General features: G+C 41.0%; 1 protein-coding gene across 6 annotated transcripts in view; it reads right to left on the bottom strand.

The window, feature by feature from the left end:
- FARP2 (FERM, ARH/RhoGEF and pleckstrin domain protein 2) overlaps nt 1-20,434 on the bottom strand; it is a 204,823-nt gene that overhangs the window by 64,315 nt on the left and 120,074 nt on the right. For 5 of the 6 annotated variants that reach the window (XR_007775960.1, XM_050965343.1, XM_050965341.1 and 2 more), the window contains 4 exons: nt 17,677-17,840; nt 17,392-17,460; nt 9,996-10,053; nt 8,207-9,362 (listed from right to left, as the gene is read on the bottom strand). Coding sequence is in view for 5 of the 6 variants with exons in the window: in XM_050965343.1 (XP_050821300.1) it covers nt 8,207-9,362; nt 9,996-10,053; nt 17,392-17,460; nt 17,677-17,840 (1,447 nt within the window). In the remaining variant the exon portion in view is untranslated. The remainder of the gene's footprint in view (nt 1-8,206; nt 9,363-9,995; nt 10,054-17,391; nt 17,461-17,676; nt 17,841-20,434) is intronic. The other variant, XM_050965345.1, reaches the window with a different exon arrangement.

Here is a 20,434-nt window from a genome sequence, read left to right as displayed (position 1 = left end):
TTTCAAAATACTGCTTTTAATTAAAACAAACAAAGACAGACCAAAATCTAACTTATTCTCTGCAAAACTGTTCTTTAAAATTATTTAAAAAATGTTTGGGCTATAGAGGCATAAAAAAAACCCTCAGCAATTTCTTTTGTCTCTACAATTTTAATTCATAGATTTTCCACTCTTTTTTCCACACATTATGGCTTTGACCCACTAAAGCACTTTATACACAGCTATAATTTAATGGAACTACTCACATGCAAAAGTTTTGCACCTGCTTAAGAATTTTACTGGAAGGGCCCAATTTGTTTTAAAAAATTCTCACTCTTAATTTTACAGGTTATGATCAGAATGTGAACTTACTGATTTTCATATTTCTAAAAATATACTTGAGTAACCAAAGCATCTTTAAAGATCATATTGAATTTGTCATAATATCTTAGTATCGTGGGTAGCGTATATTAAAAACTTTTATAAAATTTTATATTAATATAGTATAATATTTACTTCAGCATGACTTGGGTTAGTTTAAGGTGAGGCTGCCATCATGCAACTTGATCATGCATGACTACTGTGTTTGCATCCAGTGAATTGCAGGTTTGGGGCTTACCTTATGAACCTCCGAGACAGCTATATGATGCAATGAAAATAGCAGCTCAAATTCAGATATTGTAACAACTTATTATGACTAAAGTTCTAGTATCTTTTTATGTTAGATCACATACTTTTGGTACGGAATCAGAGACATCAGTCTTAATTCTCCCTGACTACTAAGAAAACAAGGCAACAGTTTGTTTTAACCTCTAAGCAGTTCAAGTATGGAAAGCAATTCCAACTATCAGGAAGTTCTAAAAACAATTGTAAAAAAACCAAACAACAACACACCAAATCCAGCTCACCTTACTTATGTAACTAGATACACTGAGTTCAAAGGGACTATCTTGCATGAGTAAGGCATGCAAGATTTAGCTGTATAAGAAGTATGGCCTTCTGAAAAAGAATGTGTAACACAGAAAATATGAGTACATGACCTACTTGTCACCATGCACTGTGCTTATAATCACTGATGGCTAGTTATAAGGATATAGAGCAGACTGCCTGAGAGAGGCTGAACCAGAGCTAACAGGAAAATGTCTCTGACATAAATGGTGCTTTTAGGATGAAATCTGAACTTTTCTTCTCATCTGTACTCCATAATAAAGGGGTTCAAACAAAACAGTAACTTGAGCACTATTTGCTTAGGCTAATGTACTCTTCCAAATGCCTACAAAAAGAAAACTAAGCTAGGAAATCTGGTAATAAAACTCCTGGGAGTCTTAGCCTAGGAGAACCAACATTTAATCTATTTGAAACACAAGTGAAAAGAAAAATAAAAGCTAAAAAGCCTGTTTTGTCATTCATATAAAAGGTTTCCTCATTTTATTGTATAAACAATTTTTAAAGTTCTGAATAAGTACAAATCTGTAGGTTTATATCAGCAATTTCAACAGAAAACAAAGCTGTAAAACTCCCCAAACAAATAATTCAACAAAAACGTTTACTGGGTTAAAAAAAAAATCAAGGTCCAAAAAGATGTATTAAGAAATTCCAGCCCCCTTTGCATTGTTAGTGTAATGTTTTTCTGCAAAGATTAGCACCTGTTGAACTGGGGATCACTTCATGCTAAGGCACAAGTAGTTTTGTGAGCTGAATGTACAATACACCTGCACATTCTGGTGATAGGTCTTTGCACTTTCTTACCAATGTTTAGAACTCTGCCACAAACAGTATTACTGAGTGAAGTCAGAGCCCTGCACATTGAAACTACAGTAGAATATTGTGATTTCATAGAATTTACAGTAATGTCTTTCCACAGGTTACACGTCTTAGTTTTAATTATTTGAGAAGCACTTCAGATTCAAAACCCATTAAGTTATTCTTTAAAAACAGCAAAGAGTTATTCTTGACTCAGTGGATTTATCTTCTAATAACCCACAGAGAGGTAAATGAATTAAATGCACTTTGCAATATACATTTGGAGCTGTAAAAATCTCACAATATCCATGTATTTGGTATATATGTATACTCATGCATATACACACAGCATTTGTGATGAGTTCAGTGTTAAAATGGCTACAGTGCAGATGACGACTATGAGAGTTTGCACTGAGAATTGCGCTATACACCTATTTAGTCCATTAATATCTAATAATTAAGGCTGAGCAACCTTTGCAAAATGACAATAATAAGAATGACTTACCAACAGGTTTGCACCAAAACAACATAATAATAATTAACAGGATTTCTTTTGTTACTGTTTTCCCACAGTCTTATCAAGATTTGCAATAAACAAAATTAAACAAAAGAAACCACCACCACCACCACCACCTAATACCACAGGATAAGTGAGTTCAATACTTGTTTTATCCAGTAACTCTGCGGTTACTGGGCTTTTAAGTGAAACTTGATAGAAAATCAATATATTTCCTACTCTATATGAAAGATAAAATATGAGTATTTCTGGGAAATGGACAAAATGTTACTTCAATGACTCATGATTATTTTAAAATTACAAAGTATACACCACAACACGCTAATACAAATGTAGTAAAATTTACCAAGGCTTAACTGGATGGCTGTTTGTTCACAGAATGTTCTGACACCGGTGTTTTGTAAATCAAATAGACTCCCGTGACTATACATACCAAGACTAAAATGCTCTCTTATAGTGCTTGACACACTTCAGATGATTTAGTTGGGGATCGGATGATTTAGTTGGAGATTAGTCCTGCTTTGAGCAGGGGGTTGGACTAGATGACCTCCTGAGGTCCCTTCCAACCCTGATATTCTGATTCTATGACATTTGGTGAAAAATATATTAAATGATCAGTGGTGTAAATATACATAGAGAAATATAGGTACAGATTGTTTTATGGAGCTCTAAGGCCTACAATGCATTTTAAATGACTTTCTGTTGCACTCTGAAGTGCAGTCAAATACCTTATCTCTAGACTGAAATCCGTTAGTAGGCTATAGCTACAGCAGTGAAGAATCACTATTGTTTATGCCTATTCTATAAATGTATTTGTATATATACAAATACCTGATTAAACATTTAGCAGTTGCTAACACAGGGTCCCATGCTATGTAGGGGAGTTCAGAGGCAGAAGGGATGAATGGCCTCTCAGAGGAAGGAGAGCAGTGCTTCTATGGCATGCTCCCCTTTCACTTAATGAAGGCTGTGCAAGTATGAGGATATGGAATGTGGGGTAGAATAGTATACTGGCATATATGTGTATGTGAATAGCTGCTTTTCACATCATGTTCTTCTTGGCCATTGGCTTATCTGAGGTGAAACCTGTGCAGTAGTTGATGGCTGACCAGCATTAAGTCCCTTCCATGCCTTCCGTTCACGAGGTCAGAAATCATCTCAGAAGTGATGCTGCCAGGAAGTACCATGGAAAGGCTCCTAGTCTTTGGCTTGCCACTGCCCAAATCTGAACAAATGAGTCGTGTGTTCTTTTTCAAAATCCTCCCTGTTCAGGGGACCTTGCATAGGAGACTCCACAAGAACCATCTTCTAAAGTTTCCCATGTAATTCCTCCTCTGGCCCCACAGCACCCCAGTCCATGTGTAACATGATGCCCATAACTTATTTTCATACTCAGGTTCTCCTTCCACTCCAAAAAACAGTTTCTCTATGTAAGTATCCAGCACCTTCTTTTAAAATTAAACAGCACACTATTAACTTTCTTTAAACAAAAATTTTTATGCTCAAATTAAAAATATTCAATATTGACAACTATTATTTAATAATACTGAAGTTGTGAAAAACTGAAAACAAAATTGAAAGTCTGCTAGCATGTTCTCAATTTAGAATGTTATGCTTAGGTATTGAAATACACATTGCAGCACATCACAAACTATACTAGCAAGGTAAAACAGCCTAAGTGGAAAACTGAGAGCCTGCCTTCTCACCTTCTTCCTTGGCTGGTCCAACCAGAGACACCTCCATGGGGAGAGGAGTAGGTGTGTCAGGATGCTGTGACTGCTGCCAGGGAAAAGAGCTAGCTAGATAGCAACAATGGCCTATGTTAGAACTGACACCTCGACTGCTGAAAGGCACTGAATCCAATAATCTCTCTAGAAGAGGACTGTATCTTTGCACCACCCATGAGGATGCTTCTGAGGGCCTCTCTCCCCTGGGAATAGATCAGCAAGATTAAATGAATCTGAAGTCTGACCATCTGTAGGGAATGCTTCAAAACATTCTTCTTTGACAAAACTTGTCACAACAAGACACTACAACACTAACATCCCTTTCTACCTGCCCCCAAGAACAACACACAAAACCTCTCAAGATTAACTAAAATTAAACAAACACACAACTCTACCTCAAGCCAAGTTTGTATACTCTAAAAAGGAAAAAGAGCCAGAGATTATAAAATTAATTGACTTACATGGAGGCATTCAGATACTAGGATGATGGATGGCATTATAAAAACCGCAAAGAGTCCTGTGGCATCTTACAGACTAACAGCTGTATTGGAGCATGAGCCTTCGTGGGTGAATACCCATGCATCCGACGAAGTGGATGTTCACCCACGAAAGCTCATGCTCCAATACGTCAGTTAGTCTATAAGGTGCAACAGGACTCTCTGCTGCTTTTACAGATCCAGACTAACACGGCTATCCCTCTGATACATTATAAAAACTGTAAGAGAAACACCTCCCTCTTCCCCCACAAATAGCACAAGGGTTTGAAGTCCCTCCATCAGTCTGCTAGCCAACACTTAAGTTTTGATTACCTAGCCCCCTTATGGTATTTAGGTCAGCATTAGAAGAGTGTTTCCCCATTCTGTCTCCCATATCCCAGCTTTCTGGAGAAGAATGTAAAAGGAGACATACTTGTTACCCACTCAAGTGTGCTATCTTAGCAACTGGATGCTGTCTTTTAGCTCTGTTTGTATGGCTCTGATCAGCATGTCCTTATCAGAGTATTCCCAACCCCCTTCTTCGGAAACAAAATTGAGTCAGATGCTGTGGAAGTAAAAATAACTTACCTGCTATTATGCTTCACTAAAAATATTATTTGAATGGATTAATACTTTTTGCCAAAAAATTGCCTACCTGTCTCATGCTAGAAGCCAAAAAATCAAGAGCTGGAATCCAGTCATTATGGTATCTTTCAAGAATGAAGCATGAGTTTAAATTAAAGCATTACCTTTTGGTTTTTTAAAAAACCCTGGGGTTTGTAATTGCCATTAAAAGATACACAGGATTGCAAAGTGCAGATAGGGGTAGAAAAGTTTACAACTACCTTTTTAAGACTAACTATATCAAGAAAAAAATATTAGTAAGCTTTCATATATGATTATAAAGAGAATTTGGAGAAGAACTTTGTGGGTTTTTTTAAAAAAACACTTTAGACTCAGTCTATCCTTAGGAAAACACTTGTGACAAAGTCTTACATACAGACACAAAGCAATTATTAATCTTTAATATCTTGGAGTTTTTCAAAAGAATCAGAAATTGTCCCTGCCCATATTACTATCCAAAGATTTGCCTCCCACTCTCCATCCCCCTAACAGAGAATTCCCCAATTAAAGCCTTTTTCAAGTTATATAATGGAAAAATAAACTAATTATAGCATGACCACACCAGCTAGGTGAGATAGCCAAAGAACAAAAAGTTTGTCTCCTCCAGCTGCCTATTTACCCATGCCATATTCCACATTCCTGAAATTTCCACAGATAGAAATCAAGTCAACAAGAGGCAAAATTATTACCATATAGAGGGGGAGGAGGGGAGGGAAGAGAGAGAGAGAACACTGCCATTTAAAGAAACAGAACAGCCACAAACACTTGAAAAATGACACAGCTAATATTTCACCATATGGTATTATAGGTATGTTTTCATTTTATAATGCCAGTCAGCAAATGCAAACTTCTGACACTTCCCAGTGCAACAATAGGAATTCCACTCAACCACAATGCGTAGAATGAGTACACATACTGAATGCTTTAAGGAAGGGGTGGCCAACTTGAGCCTGAGAAGGAGCCAGAATTTACCAATTTACGTCAGCAGCCTCCCATCAGCTCCCCCACCTCACTCCCAGGGCCTCCCATCCACCAGCAGCCCCAGGGATTAGCACCTCCCCCTCCCATTCCCATCAGCTGTTTCATGGAATGCAGGATGCTGGGGGGGGGGAGGTTTGAAGCAAGGGCACGGCAGGCTCAGGGGAGGAGGTAGGAAGGGGTGGACTGGGGGTAGCGCCTATGGCAGAGCCAGGGGTTGAGCAGTGAGCATCCCCCGGCACATTGGAAAGTTGGCACCTGTAACTCCAGCCCTGGAGTCAGTGCTTATACAAGGAGCCACATATTAACTTCTGAAGAGCCGCATGTGGCTCTGGAGCTACAGGTTGGCCAGCCCTGCTTTAAAGGAATGATCATGTCTGTAGAAGGAATAGTTAGAACAGACTACAAACAAACAAAAAAAATAAGTGAATGAGGGACAATCACCCCATTAAGTTTTATTGCACATTGAAAGAACTTTCCTTGTAATGTTTCATCAGGAATCTTTAAGAGATTTTTAAGTGGCCTCCAATACATCAGTCCCTTACCCAGGAAACACCATATGAACATTAATGGAAAACACACTTTATGAACAAATTAATTATGCTAATTTATGCACCCTGTTTATTTTAGAGGGAATCCAATGAAGTGATATTGCACTATTATCCCATTTAGGAAAGGCGGGTTCAGAATCTGGACCACACGGAATGTAAACCAAATTGCCTCAAGAGGCGATGCTTTTGACCCCAAACCTGCCACAGGGATATTTTTTATTTTAAACTCGTTTCTTGCACAAGGTCCTCAAAATTTTGCATCTCAGAATTCCAGTCCCTACTAAGAATATCTATTAGGTGGACTGAGATCAAGTGAGTTTGATAACCTCCACCAATCACTAATTTAATGAATTAGTACAATGGATATGATCACTGAAATCTATATTTACGTCTTTTCAATTACACCTTCACTATGAATCATGTTACATAAAGTCACCTATCTAAAAATGCCTATGAAAGCAGTGAAGATAAAACAGTGGCTGATGGTATTCACTTTTTTTTATTATTATTATTATTAACTTTACACCAAGTCTTTATTTTCCTGAGCTATCTTATTTCAATAGCGTTCTGCTGAATACAGTGCAGAGTTTAAATTAAAGACAGCTATTGCCTGATTTATCTTTTAGCATTTCTCCCAGACCAAGCAAATTGTATATGCCTTAATTAAATTAAGTGGCAGACATTCTTCTGCAGTGTAATTGATTAAATTAAGACAAAGAAGATGAGAAAGTTCAATAAGGAGTTAAGTGCCTTTATAATCTATGTGTCTCACTCCAAACAGCTGCAAAACAGCAGAGAACTTGTTCATTGCTGGACTGTTGTTGATCACAATGTGCCTTCAAGTTCAACAATTCTCTTCAGGGATAGTTCAGATGATGCCCAGCATGTATTTGCTCCTGTACACATGCTCCTCTTCTAAATTGCCATCTAAGATTTTGATTCTTTGAGGTGTATGCCAGATTTCTGTTGCATAAACTTGACATTTTAAGAATTATCTTCACAGTTGATTCACAGATTGCCCATCTTTGTCTCAAGAAACAGCACAGACTCTTGCTGCACTGCAGGACCACAACCTATGTATTGGATGTGGCCTGTAACAACTGACCCACAAGCGGCAGCATCTCGTGCTGATGTCAGAGGAAGTGCACACTAGACTAAATCTGACATACAAACATGTTTCCAGGAAAGTAAGGTATAATAGGATTATAAATTTTTCTTAATTCTGGTTGGCCCAACTGACAATATTAACCTTTCTGATGTTTTTTAAATTTAGCATTTTGCATAAATCACAGTTGGTTAGAGACTTTCTGAATACACATTTCAATATAATGCAATAACAAAGCTGGGATACTTCAAGGGAAAATAAAGAGAAGGAAAGAAACAGGAATCAACTATATTATGCAAATTAAAATCCAGCCACTGAAATAAGAGTTTTCCACCTCAAAAATGATTTAAATTATATCTCTGAATTGAAACTGCTGAATTGAAAGTTCGAGCAGCATAGCTGGATACCTCAAACTACCAATCAATTATTGATGTGTGTTTTTCCTGTATGATCTTCTTGGGCAAGATTCTTTAAATTATTCTGAAAATCAAAAGTGAAGTTCTCACCAGTTGCCCGAGCAAAGGGGTTGCTGAAGAAGTGGTTTCCATCCATTGGAGCTGCACTTTCCGAATCCCAAGAGTCTGTATCTGTACTGGTAGAGTCTTCTGTAGTAGTAAGTGGACAGCTCAGCTGCTCCAACTGGTCAATGATGTCAGTGAACTGAAAGGCTGAGCTGGATTCAGAGCGAACCGAGTAGGCTGGGAAGTTAACCATAGAACTAGCTTCAGAATGAATAGCAGAGCTATACGTGTGAAAGGATGATGCACTATTCAGTGGCAAATTATTGAGGGAACTGCTTTCAGAACGGTTGTTTATGAGTGAACTGGTTTCAGAAGGACTCAAAAGGCTTTGCATTCTGCTTGCTTGTGCTTTAACCTCAAACAATTCTGATGTATCTGATGGCCTCTCATTGCCATTGAAATCACTCCCTTCAAATTCAAACTCATCTTCCATGTTCATATCTACTGCTTCTATGGAGTATCTGTCAGGGCTTGACTGAGAAGACACCATACTTTGCTGAAGAACATCCTTAGTTAGTTTAGCTGAATCTGATGCATGCCTAGATAAATCAGACCCCACTTGGTCTAAGCCACTGTACACATATGAAAATGCTTCAGATCCCCCAGCAAAAAAGGAGATTTCTGTTGGATCATCATCAATAAATTCTTCTGAAACCTGCAGCTGGGAGTTCGTCAATGTGAAAAGAGGGTCACCCCTACTGCAATACTGATGCTTTTTATCAGCAATAAAAACACCTGTGGTAAAGTCATCCTCATCATTGTCATTTTTAAAGATAACCCTGCTCTCCTGGTTACCCTTCTCTATTTCCAGATCTAAACCACAACTACTCTCAACACCAGTATAAGTGGGGTTGCAGTTTCCTACAACATTACAAAACCCAACACCTTGGAATGAATGGAGTATGGGAGATCCAGGCTGCTGTGTTGCTTTCTTCCTAGTTTCTTCAGTTGGTACTGCAATACTCTTTTCTGTTGTTGGACTCCTCATATACGGTGCTCTGGGGTCCAAGAAGGAATGATTCGTCTCCATACAGATGGATACATCAGTAGTGGTAGTGGATGATGTATAAACTGAAGGGAAGGAGGCAGATACTGAGGCATGGGACCCAGGAGCACTTAAGCCCTCAGTAAATGAGACACTCTGAAGTGGAAAAAAAATAGAACAGGTAAAGTGTATTTATCATACATAGAAAAAATACTACCTCTGATATCTGACTCAGTAAAAGTGTGTACTAGAAAGAGATTTTCTGCAAATACAGCTTCATATACAGAAAAAGACCAAAATCTCCAGAAAGGTTAAAAAACTCACCTTTTACAACTTCTCGTGAACAGTTATTAAATTACTCCCATCATTTTTAAACCCTCCACTAACAGAGCAAACAAAGAAACACACACAAGGGTATTGGAGGGAATTCACAAAATATTTAGGGACAAGTCCTGAAGTGCTTGCTTCAGCACAACTCCTTTTGCTCATACGACAGAGACATTTGATCCGACACACATGAACAGGACTGCGTATCTCAAGGAATAAGTATGAAAATTTCTTTTCAACTCTGTGAAGTGTGAAAGATAAGCCATGTGAGTCACTTCAACCTTCCTGCAGTACCCATTAAAATTAGTACCACAGGAAAAAATTATACACAGCATGAAGATTAAACAGTGAAAATGATTCTGGATCAACAAGACAACATAATCAACTTTCCCTACACTACCAAATTGGAAAGCTGGCTGTCAGTCTTACTGACCATAATATTTAGAGTGGTGCAGGACTAACCTGTTTTGGCACATCTGTGTTCGAAGTGTGAGCAGACACTCTAACTTTGCTGTGCCTCCTGAAAGAGAGAGAGAGTACGCTGTGAACTAAGAAATCAATCAGCCTTTCTCCTCCCCCTACCCAATCTCACTCATTCTACCCACCCATGCAAAAGAGTAAAAAGATGTTTGAAAAGTGTGAATTGGGAGTGCTTTGTTCCAGGTGGGCTGTCATAAACAGATAAGAAAAGTTAACAGCACAGAAGTACTTTATATCTCTTTGACTATAAAGGGTTAACAAGTTCAGTAAGCCTGGCTGTCACCTGATCAGAGGACCAATCAGGAGACAGGATACTTTCAAATCTTGAGGGAGGGAAGTTTCTGTGTATGCTGTTAGCTTTTGGTTGTTGTTCACTCTGGGAGCTCAGAGGGATCAGACGTGCAACCAGGTTTCTCTCCAATCTCTCCAATACAGGCTCTTATAGATTCAGAATAGTGAGTACTAGATAGATAAAGCGAGTTAGGCTTATGTTTGTTTTCTTTATTTGCAAATGTGCATTTGGCTGAAAGGAGTTCAAATTGGTATTTTGCTGAAAAGATTTAATTTGTACTTGCATACTTAGGCTGGGAGAGTATTCCCAGTGTCTATAGCTGAAAGACCCTGTACCTATTCCATTTTTTTTAATTTACAAAGATAATTTTTACTGTTTTTTCTCTCTTTAATTAAAAGCTTTCTTGTTTAAGAACCTAATTGTTTTTTTATTCTGGTGAGACCCCAGGAGCCTGGGACTGGATCCACCAGGGAATTGGTGGGGAGAAAGGAGGGAAGGGGGAGAGAAAGTTTAGTAATCCTGACACAGAGAGAAATTTTCTCTCTCAGGGAGAATCTGGGAGGGAGAGAGAGAAGGAGGGGGAACGGTGCATTTTCCTCTCTGTTTAAGATTCAAGGAGTTTGAATCACAGTGATCTTCCAGGGTAACCCAGGGAGGGGAAGCCTGGGAGAGGCAAAGGTGAGGGAAAGGGTTTACTTTCCTTGTGTTAAGATCCAGAGGGTCTGGGTCTTGGGGGTCCCCGGGCAAGGTTTTGGGGGGACCAGAGTGTACCAGGCACTGAAATTCCTGGTTGGTGGCAGCACTACAGGTTCTAAGCTGGTAAGTGCGCTTAGAGGAATTCATGCTGGTACCCCATCTTTTGGACACTAAGGTTCAAAGTGGGGAATTGCACCATGACATGGGCCTTGAGTGGGCCTGACTGTTATAGAAAGGCAGTCAGCAGCGGACCAGCTGAGCGGCAAACAGCAGAGGCTAACGGAGGGAGTTTGGCAGGGGAGAGCACTCAGGCTTTCATCTTTTAGGCTCCTCTGAGTTGTTACTGCAACAGCTAAGGAAGCTCTTAGAAGAAAGGAAACATGGATGGTGAGTGTTCAGCTGTTGTTACCTGCACAGGATGTGCCAGGTTTGTCTTTCTTCCACAGGACAAAAGTGACTTTGTCTGTACAAAGTGCAAGCTGGTCTCCATATTGGAAGAGAAGGTTCAAGGTCTGGAGAAACAAGTATCGACCCTGCATTGCATAAGAGAAAATGAAGATTTCCTGGACAGATGTCAGGATATGCTTCTACAGGCACAACATTCTGAAGAATCAGAGCAGGCTGCGCAGCAGAGACAGAAGGATAGTAAAGAAATTTGGCAGCATGTGACCTCCAGAAGACGACAGAGGTGCATCCATGTACCAGCAATGCAGATAAAGGTGAGCAACCATTTTCATGTTCTCTCCACAAGTACTAATTCGGAGAGTGGACTAGGTGATACATCTGAGGGAAGGGAGCAGGAAAAGACTCCACCGACTGTAAGGCATGAGATGCACTGTCCTAGGGATGGGGGTCCCATGACCACTGCTCCCAAGAGAAGAACACGGGTGGTGGTGGTCCGGGACTCAAACGGGAAAACCGAGAGGTCTGCTCCTTGCCAGGAACTAGGATTCAGGATGTGACGGAGAGATTGCTGAGATTTATCAAGCCCTCAGATCACTACCCCTTCCTGCTTCTCCACGTGGGCACCAATGATACTGAGTGTATCGCTGTAGACTACGTGGCTCTGGGAAGAAGGATAAAGGAGTTTGAGGTGCAAGTGGTGTTCTCATCCGTCCTCTCCGTGGAAGGAAAAGGCCTGGTAAGACACCGTCGAATCATGGAAGTCAACGAATGGCTATGCAGGTGGTGTCGGAGAGAAGGCTTTGGATTCTTTGACCAAGGGATGGTGTTCAAAGAAGGAAGAGTGCTAGGCAGAGACCGGCTCCACCTAACGGAGAGAGGGAAGAGCATCTTTGCAAGCAGGCTAGATAACCTAGAGAGGAGAACTTTAAACTAGGTTCACTGGGGGAAAGAGACCAAAGCCCTGAGGTAAGTGGGGAAATGGGATGGAAGTACAAGCAGGAGAGTGCAAGAGGGGAGGACTCCTGTCTCAGAAAGCAGGACGATCAGCAAGTTACATTAAGTTCCTACACACAAATGCAAGAAGCCTGGGAAACAAGCAGGAAGAACTGGAAATCCTTGCACAGTCAAGGAACTATGATGGGATTGGAATAACAGACTTGGTGGGATAACTCACATGACTGGAGTCCTGTCATGGATGAATATAAACTGTTCAAGAAGGACAGGCAGGGCAGAAAAGGTGGGGGAGTTGCACTGTATGTAAGAGAACAGTATGACTGCTCAGAGCTCCGGTATGAAACTGTAGAAAAACTTGAGCGTCTCTGGATTAAGTTTAGAAGTGAGAGCAACAAGGGTGATGTCATGGTGGGAGTCTGCTATAGACCACCAGACCAGGGGGAAGAGTTAGACGAGGCTTTCTTCAGGCAACTAACAGAAGTTACTAGATCACAGGCCCTGGCTCTCCTGGGAGACTTCAATCATCTCGATATCTGCTGGGACCGCAACACAGCAGTGCACAGACAATCCAGGAAGGGGACAATTTCCTGGTGCAAGTGCTGGAGGAATCAATTAGGGACAGAGCTCTTCTTGACCTGCTGCTCATAAACCATGAAGAATTAGTAGGGGAAGCAAAAGTGGACGGGAACCTGGAAGGCGGTGACCATGAGATGGTCGAGTTCAGGATCCTGACACAAGGAAGAAAGGAGAGCAGCAGAATACGGACCCTGGACTTCAGAAAAGCAGACTTTGATTTCTTTGGGGAACTGATGGGCAGGATCCCCTGGGAGAATAACATGAGGGGGAAAGGAGTCCAGGACAGCTGGCTATTTTGAAGAATCCTTATTGGGGTTACAGGAACAAACCATCCCGATGTGTAGAAAGAATAGTAAATATGGCAGGCTGTAGAACTGATAAATGAAATTGTTTTCAATTGTTATTAATGTAACTTCTGTTCACCATTCACTACACTTGCCTATACTGTAACTTCTGTTCCATATTGTAATTCAAACCCCATTTTAAAACACTCACTCCATTTTGTAAAAGCTTCCTCCAACCTTCATTTTTGCAAACCCTGCTGTAATCTTATTAGTTTAGTTTAGATGTGTGAATGAGGTATGTATGAATGATGGAATCAACCTCCAGCCCCAGCCTGTTCTGATGAGATAAAGTTCAAATACCAACGGCTGAAAACCTAGACAACAGCCCTAAACGAAGTAAGAAGCATCCACTCTAAAAAGAAAAGGACAACAGAACAACAGAAGGAAGATCAAAGCCAGGTCCAAGGCTGAAAATCACGCCTGCAATTGATGGGTGATCAATCTAAACCCAGAGGCAGCGTGACACAGCAAGACCTATAGACTTTGAATCCAAACTAAAAGCCTATAAAAAAAGAAGGGTGAGATGAGAGACTCTGGGTAACATTCTGCTGCCAACATGGAAGAACATCGATGCCTGCCCAACAGAGATCCAGCTCAGCCTTGTGCCCAGCTTTCCTGGCCAGTTAGCTACCACAAACTACGAACCCAAGCTGCAAAATCAAGCCATGAACTTAAGGTATCTTCAGGAATGGTAACTATGCAGCAGCTGCAGAACACCTGATGAATATGTGTGTGTGTGTGTGTGTGTGTGTAGGTATTAGGTATAATGTGAATGTGTGTGTGTGTGTGTGTAGGTATTAGGTATAATGTGAATGTGTGTGTGTGTGTGTGTGTAGGTATTAGGTATAATGTGAATGTGTGTGTGTGTGTGTGTGTAGGTATTAGGTATAATGTGAATGTGTGTGTGTGTGTGTGTGTGTGTGTGTGTGTGTGTGTGTGTGTGTGTGTGTATATATAGGTATTAGGTATAGTGTGTGTATAAGAATTAAAATATTAGTTATTAGTCATAAATTGTTATCATAATAAATGTGGCATCTTTGCCTTGTCCCCATTGGTACAACAAGGCGACCAGCTTGGCTTAACAACGAAATCCTTGCTGATCTTAAACACAAAAAAGAATCTTACAAGAAGTGGAAGATTGGACAAATGACCAGGGAAGAGTATAAAAATATTGCTCAGGCATGCAGGAGAGAAATCAGGAAGGCCAAATCACACTTGGAGTTGCAGCTCACAAGATATGTTAAGAGTAACAAGAAGGGCTTCTTCGGGTATGTTAGCAACAAGAAAAAAGTCAAGGAAAGTGTGGGCCCCTTACTGAATGAGAGAGGCAACCTAGTGACAGAGAATGTGGAAAAAGCTGATGTACTCAATGCTTTTTTTGCCTCTGTCTTCAGGAACAAGGTGAGATCCCAAACTACTGCACTGGGCAGCACAGCATGGGGAGGAGGTGACCAGCTCTCTGTGGAGAAAGAAGTGATTTGGGACTATTTAGAAAAGCTAGCCGAGCACAAATCCATGGGGCTGGATGTGCTGCATCTGAGGGTGCTAAAGGAGTTGGCAGATGTGATTGCAGAGCCATTGGCTGTTATCTTTGAAAACTCATGGCGATAGGGAGAGGTTCCAGATGACTGGAAAAAGGCTAATGTAGTGCCCATCTTTAAAAAAAGGGAAGGAGGAGGATCCAGGGAACTACAGGTAGGGTGACTAGACAGCAAGTGTGAAAAATCGGGACAGGGAGTAGGGGGTAATAGGAGCCTATATAAGAAAAAGACAAAAATCAGGACTGTGCCTATAGAAATAGGGACAACTGGTCACCCTAACTACAGGCCAGTCAGCCTCACCTCAGTCTCTGGAAAAATGATGGAGCAGGTCCTCAAGGAATCAATTCTGAAGCACTTAGAGGAGAGGAAAGCGATCAGGAACAGTAAGCATGGATTCACCAAGGGCAAGTCATGCTTGACTTATCTAATTACCTTCTATGACAAGGTAACTGGCTCTGTGGATGAGGGGAAAGCAGTGGACATGTTATTCCTTGACTTTAGCAAAGCTTTTGATATGGTCTCTCACAGTATTCTTGCCGGCAAGTTAAAGTAGTATGGGCTGGATGAACAGACTAGAAGGTGGATAGAAAGTTGGCTAGATTGTCAAGCTCAACAGGTAGTGATCAATGGCTCCATGGCTAGTTGGGGCACTCCACTTGATACCAGCTGCCAAAGGTCGGTCCTGGGGCCGGTTTTGTTCAATATCTTCATTAATGATCTGGAGGATGACGTGGACCGCACCCTCAGCAAATTTGCAGACGACACTAAACTGGGAGGAGTGGTATATATGTTGGAGGGTAGGGATAGGATCCAGGGGGATCTAGACAAATTAGAGGATTGGGCCAAAAGAAATCTGATGAGGTTCAACAAGGACAAGTGAAGAGTTCTGTACTTAGGACGCATGAATCTCATGCACTCTTACAGACTAAGGACCGAATGGCTAGGCAGCAGTTCTGCAGAAAAGGAGGCAGGGGTTACAGAGAAGCTGGATATGAGTCAACAGTGTGCCCTTGTTGCCAAGAAGGCTAACAGCATTTTGGGCTGTGTAAGTAGGGGCACTGCCAGCAGATCGTGGGAATGTGATCATTCCTCTCTATTTAGCACTGGTGAGGCCTCATCTGGAGTACTGTGTCCAGTTTTGGGCTCCACACTACAAGGAGGATGTGGAAAAATTGGAAAGGGTCCAGCGGAGGGCAACAAAAATGATTAGGGGGCTGGGGCACATGACTTAGGAGGAGAGGCTGAGGGAACTGAGATTGTTTAGTCTGCAGAAGAGAAGAATGAGGGGGGATTTGATAGCTGCTTTCAACTACCCTGAAAGAGGGTTCCAAAAAGGATGGATCTAGCCTGTTCTCAGTGGCCCCAGATGACAGAACAAGGAGTAATGGTCTCAAGTTGCAGTGGGGGAGGTTTAGGCTGGATATTAGGAAAACCTTTTTCACTAGGAGGGTAGTGAAGCACTGGAATGAGTTACCTAGGGAGGTGGTGGAATCTCCTTCCTTAGAGGTTTTTAAGGTCAGGCTTGACAAAGCCCTGGCTGGGATGATTTAGTTGGGGATTGGTCCTGCTTTGAGCAGGGAGTTGGACTTGATGACCTCCTGAGGTCCCTTCCAACCCTGATATCCTATGATTTTATGTTATATCCCCGTTTCAGCAATGACTAAAGGAAGGTACAGCAAGGACACGAAATATTTGTGAATTACTACAAAATACAGAAGCAAGACAATTACATAAAACAGAGACATTAGATTCAGACCATTCATGTCTTCAAAGGAGACTGCAAAAGCAACTGCAAGGGCATGGGAAAAAAGAATAATGAGACAGCATAAAGGTGTCTGTTCTTTTAAAAAAAATTCCTCCTCATCAAAGCACACAAATATCCATAAATTAATATGGTGTCAAACAGAGAGCAAGTCAATTCATGTGCAACACTTATGCAAAGTACCTTGTCAGTTAACTGTATACAATACGTGGCACATAATAGTACCCATTTTCCATTAAAAAAACAACCCTTTTTATAAATTATACAAGCTGGTGATTTGATCCACACATAACCGTTTTTAATTAGAAAATCCCTCCACAAGACAGGAAGCTGATCAGAAGTCTAAATAGTTAATATACATTTTTTATAGAAGTTTCCATCTTTTTATCACCAAGTTTAATGTCCCGTAGACCTTTTCCCATTTTGTGAAAATTGCCTTGGGAATGTATTTTCTAACTAACTCACGTAAACCATACACCCCTAAGAAAACCAAATGGACTGAAATGAAGGATGACATCTCTTTGAAACATTTCCTACTAGTAGTTAGAGTGTGTGTGCACACTTGAGAGAGAGAGATTCAAAAAATAAATCAAAGGTAGAACACAATTTCAAGTCTCTGCTCTGTCACAGACTTCCTGTGTGACTTTGGGCAAGTCATTTAGCCTCTCTGTGCCTCAGTTCCTCATAATTTTATAATTAAAAAAATGTTTCAAAGCAGCAATTTCATTAAAAGTGAGATTTAGGATATCAACATAGGGACTCCAAGAGTCTCAACTTCATGTCACCTTTTAAAAAACACGGGTTTTACCTTTCATAGGGAGTTTTCTTCATCCCACTGTCTTTAACATAATCCACCAGTTGTTTCTGTGTTCGTCCACTGTGAACCAAGCAAAGTACTAATAATATAAAAATCACCACGAAAGGAGTAGATAAAAAAGTCCAGGTTTGTAACAAAGAATGTTTATGCATCAGGAACAGATTCTGAAACTTTTAACTCCAGTGAATTACTTTAAAGCACTTCTTCATCATGATTTAATTTCCTAACTATAAAAAGTTGTGTTTTATAAATATACTGAGTTATGCTATGCCATACCTGTATCTGAATGAAGACCCTCTGCTGAAGAAGACTGCTTTAGCCTTTGGTTTTGGCTGATCAAACAGCCTGAAGAAAGTGTGATATTCCACACAGATTTTCCAGAAGTTTTTACACTCATCCCTACTGCCAAACAGGAACTCCAGCGTATCCTGATATGGACCCTAGGAGCAAAACAGACGATCAAGCACCACACACAAGAACACTGAAGATAGACAAGAAAATAGCAGCTGGCGCAGCTGACCCCAGGGCCACCTGAGCAGCCCCCGCTCCAGCAGCAGCAGGGGCCCAGGCTACCCCCCTCAGCAGCAGCAGTGAGGCAATGGGCTTCCCCCCACCTTAGCAGCAGGCCCCAGGCTGCCCCCACCCCAGCAGCAGCAGCAGCAACCACCAGAACATCCACCCCAGAGCAGCAGCATCTGCTGGAGCGCCCCCAGCACCTAAGATTTAGTTAGGGGTATTTTTAGTAAAAGTCACGGACAGGTCACTGGTCATGACATTTTGTTTATTCCCCAGGACCTGTCCATGACTTTTACTAAAAATACTCGTGACTAAATAGTAGCCTTAATCATGAGTTCATCTGCATTCAAAAGGAAAGTGTCACAATCTCATGGACAAGCACAGAAGACAGAATAAGCACTTTTGGCCACTACCGCTATATGGACATCCAGAAACAGGTGAGAATCTAATAAGCATCTTATGTTGTGAACCTGAGTCACATAGGGCAGGCAAACTTCCTCAACTGAAAGTGCTAATGATATCGCCTCTGCCATTTCTTCTATTTGTTTCCCTAGGTCTTTCAGGATCACTTTATTTTTATCTGAATTGAGAGCCCACAAACAATTACCCATCTGTAACGGTTGTTCTTCAAGATGCAATGCAGCAGTGTATTCAGGTTAGGCGGCGCACACCTAGCACACTAGAGCCAGAGAACTTTGCCTAGCACTATCTGTAGGGGAGGCGCTCATGCCCTGCGGCCCTAGCCCCATCCCAAGGGCAGTGCCACCCCAAACTCCCTCAGTGGCTTTGTAGCGAACATCAGAAGTACAGACTCTGATGCAATGGGGGTGGAGGGTGAGTTGTGGAATACATGTCTGTATCACATCTCAAACAACAGATACAAGAAGGTAATGATTTTTTCTTTTTTGAGTAGATGCAGCCATGTTTTCTATTTAGGTGACTCACAAGTAGTACTCAGAGTAGGAGAGAGGTTGGAGTCTATTTAAACAAGGACTACAAGATTGCTGCATCCAGATCAGATTCAAATTTTCGGAAGGCAGTAATAGCATAGTGGTTTATAACAGTATGCACAGATGACCAAGTGGCAGCCCTACAAACGTCCAATATAGGAATATCACTTAGAAATGCCATCAATGTTTCCTAGGGTCTTGTGGAATTAGCATGTATCCTTTGAGGCAGCGTATACAGGAAGTTATCCACCCAGAGATCATCTGTGAACAGACTGCTTAATCCTTAATTTGGTCTGCATATGAAATAAACAAACAAGGTAAGCAGCGGATATGTTTGGTCCTATTGAGATTCAGTCCTATTTTCTCCTATTGAGACAAAACTAAACATCGGCTGATGTCCAGTGTGTGAAGATGTTGTTCCTCTGGAAGTGAATGCTGCTTAGGGAAGAACACTGGTAAATAGACAGCTTGGTTCAGGTGAAACTGGGGAACAACTTTGGATAAACACTTCAAGTAACCCCGCAGCCATATCCTATCTTTAGAAAATTGAGTACAATGGGATTCCACCATCAAAGCCTACAACTCACCTACCCTCCATGCTGGCTATTCCTTATAACTATTATCCTCTATGTGCTTACAAATTGATTGTTTAATAATTTATTCCAGTATCTTTCTATGTATCGAAGTTAGGCTAACTGGTCTATAATTTCCCGAGTTGTCCTTGCTCCCCTTTTTTAAGATAGATACGTTAGCTCTTTTCCAGCTCTCTGGGACCACACCCTGAGTTCTCAAAAGGTAATTGCTAACAGTTCAAAACTGCTTTAGCTAGTTCTTTATGTACCCTAGGATGAATTTCACTGGGCCCTGCTACATACATCTAACTTATCTGAATATTGTTTAACCATTCCCTATTTTGGCTTCCACTCCTTCCCCCTTGCTATTAATATTGTTTTGAGTATCTGGTCACATTAAACTTTTTACAGAAGACTGAAGCAAAAGAGGTATTAAACAACTCAGCCTTATTGATGTCATCAGTTATTAGCTCTCCTTCCTCACTAAGTAGAGGGCCTACACTTCCCTTAGTCTTTCTCTTGCTTCTAATGTGTTTAAAGAACCTTTTCTTATTGCCTTTTATGTTCCTTGCTAAGTATAACTCATTTTGTGCCTTAGCCTTACAGATTTTGTCCCAACATGTTCATGTTATCCTTTGGTACTCTTCCTCAGCAATTCGTCCATGTTTCCACTTTCCATAGGAGTCCTTTTTGACTTTCAGGTCATTAAAGAGCTCCTGACAGAGCCATATTGGCCTCTTAGTAGTCTTCCTGTCTTTCCTTTGCATCAAGATAGTTTGCAGTTGTGCGTTAAATATGGTCTCCTTGAGAAACTGCCAGCTATCCTGGACTCCTTTATCCCTTAGATTTTCTTCCCAGTTCTCTGAGTTTGTTAAAGCCTGCTTTTTGGAAGTCCACCATCCTTATTCTGCTGCTCTCATGCCTCCGTTTTCTTAGGATCATGATATCTATTATTTCATGATAATGTTCACCCATACGGTCTTCCACTTTCAGATT

The sequence above is a fragment of the Gopherus flavomarginatus genome, chromosome 8, assembly GCF_025201925.1.
Source record: "Gopherus flavomarginatus isolate rGopFla2 chromosome 8, rGopFla2.mat.asm, whole genome shotgun sequence".
In the NCBI taxonomy this organism is placed as follows: domain Eukaryota; kingdom Metazoa; phylum Chordata; order Testudines; family Testudinidae; genus Gopherus; species Gopherus flavomarginatus.
Note: the sequence above shows the minus strand (reverse complement) of the source record. Positions and strands in the feature narration are given on the sequence as shown.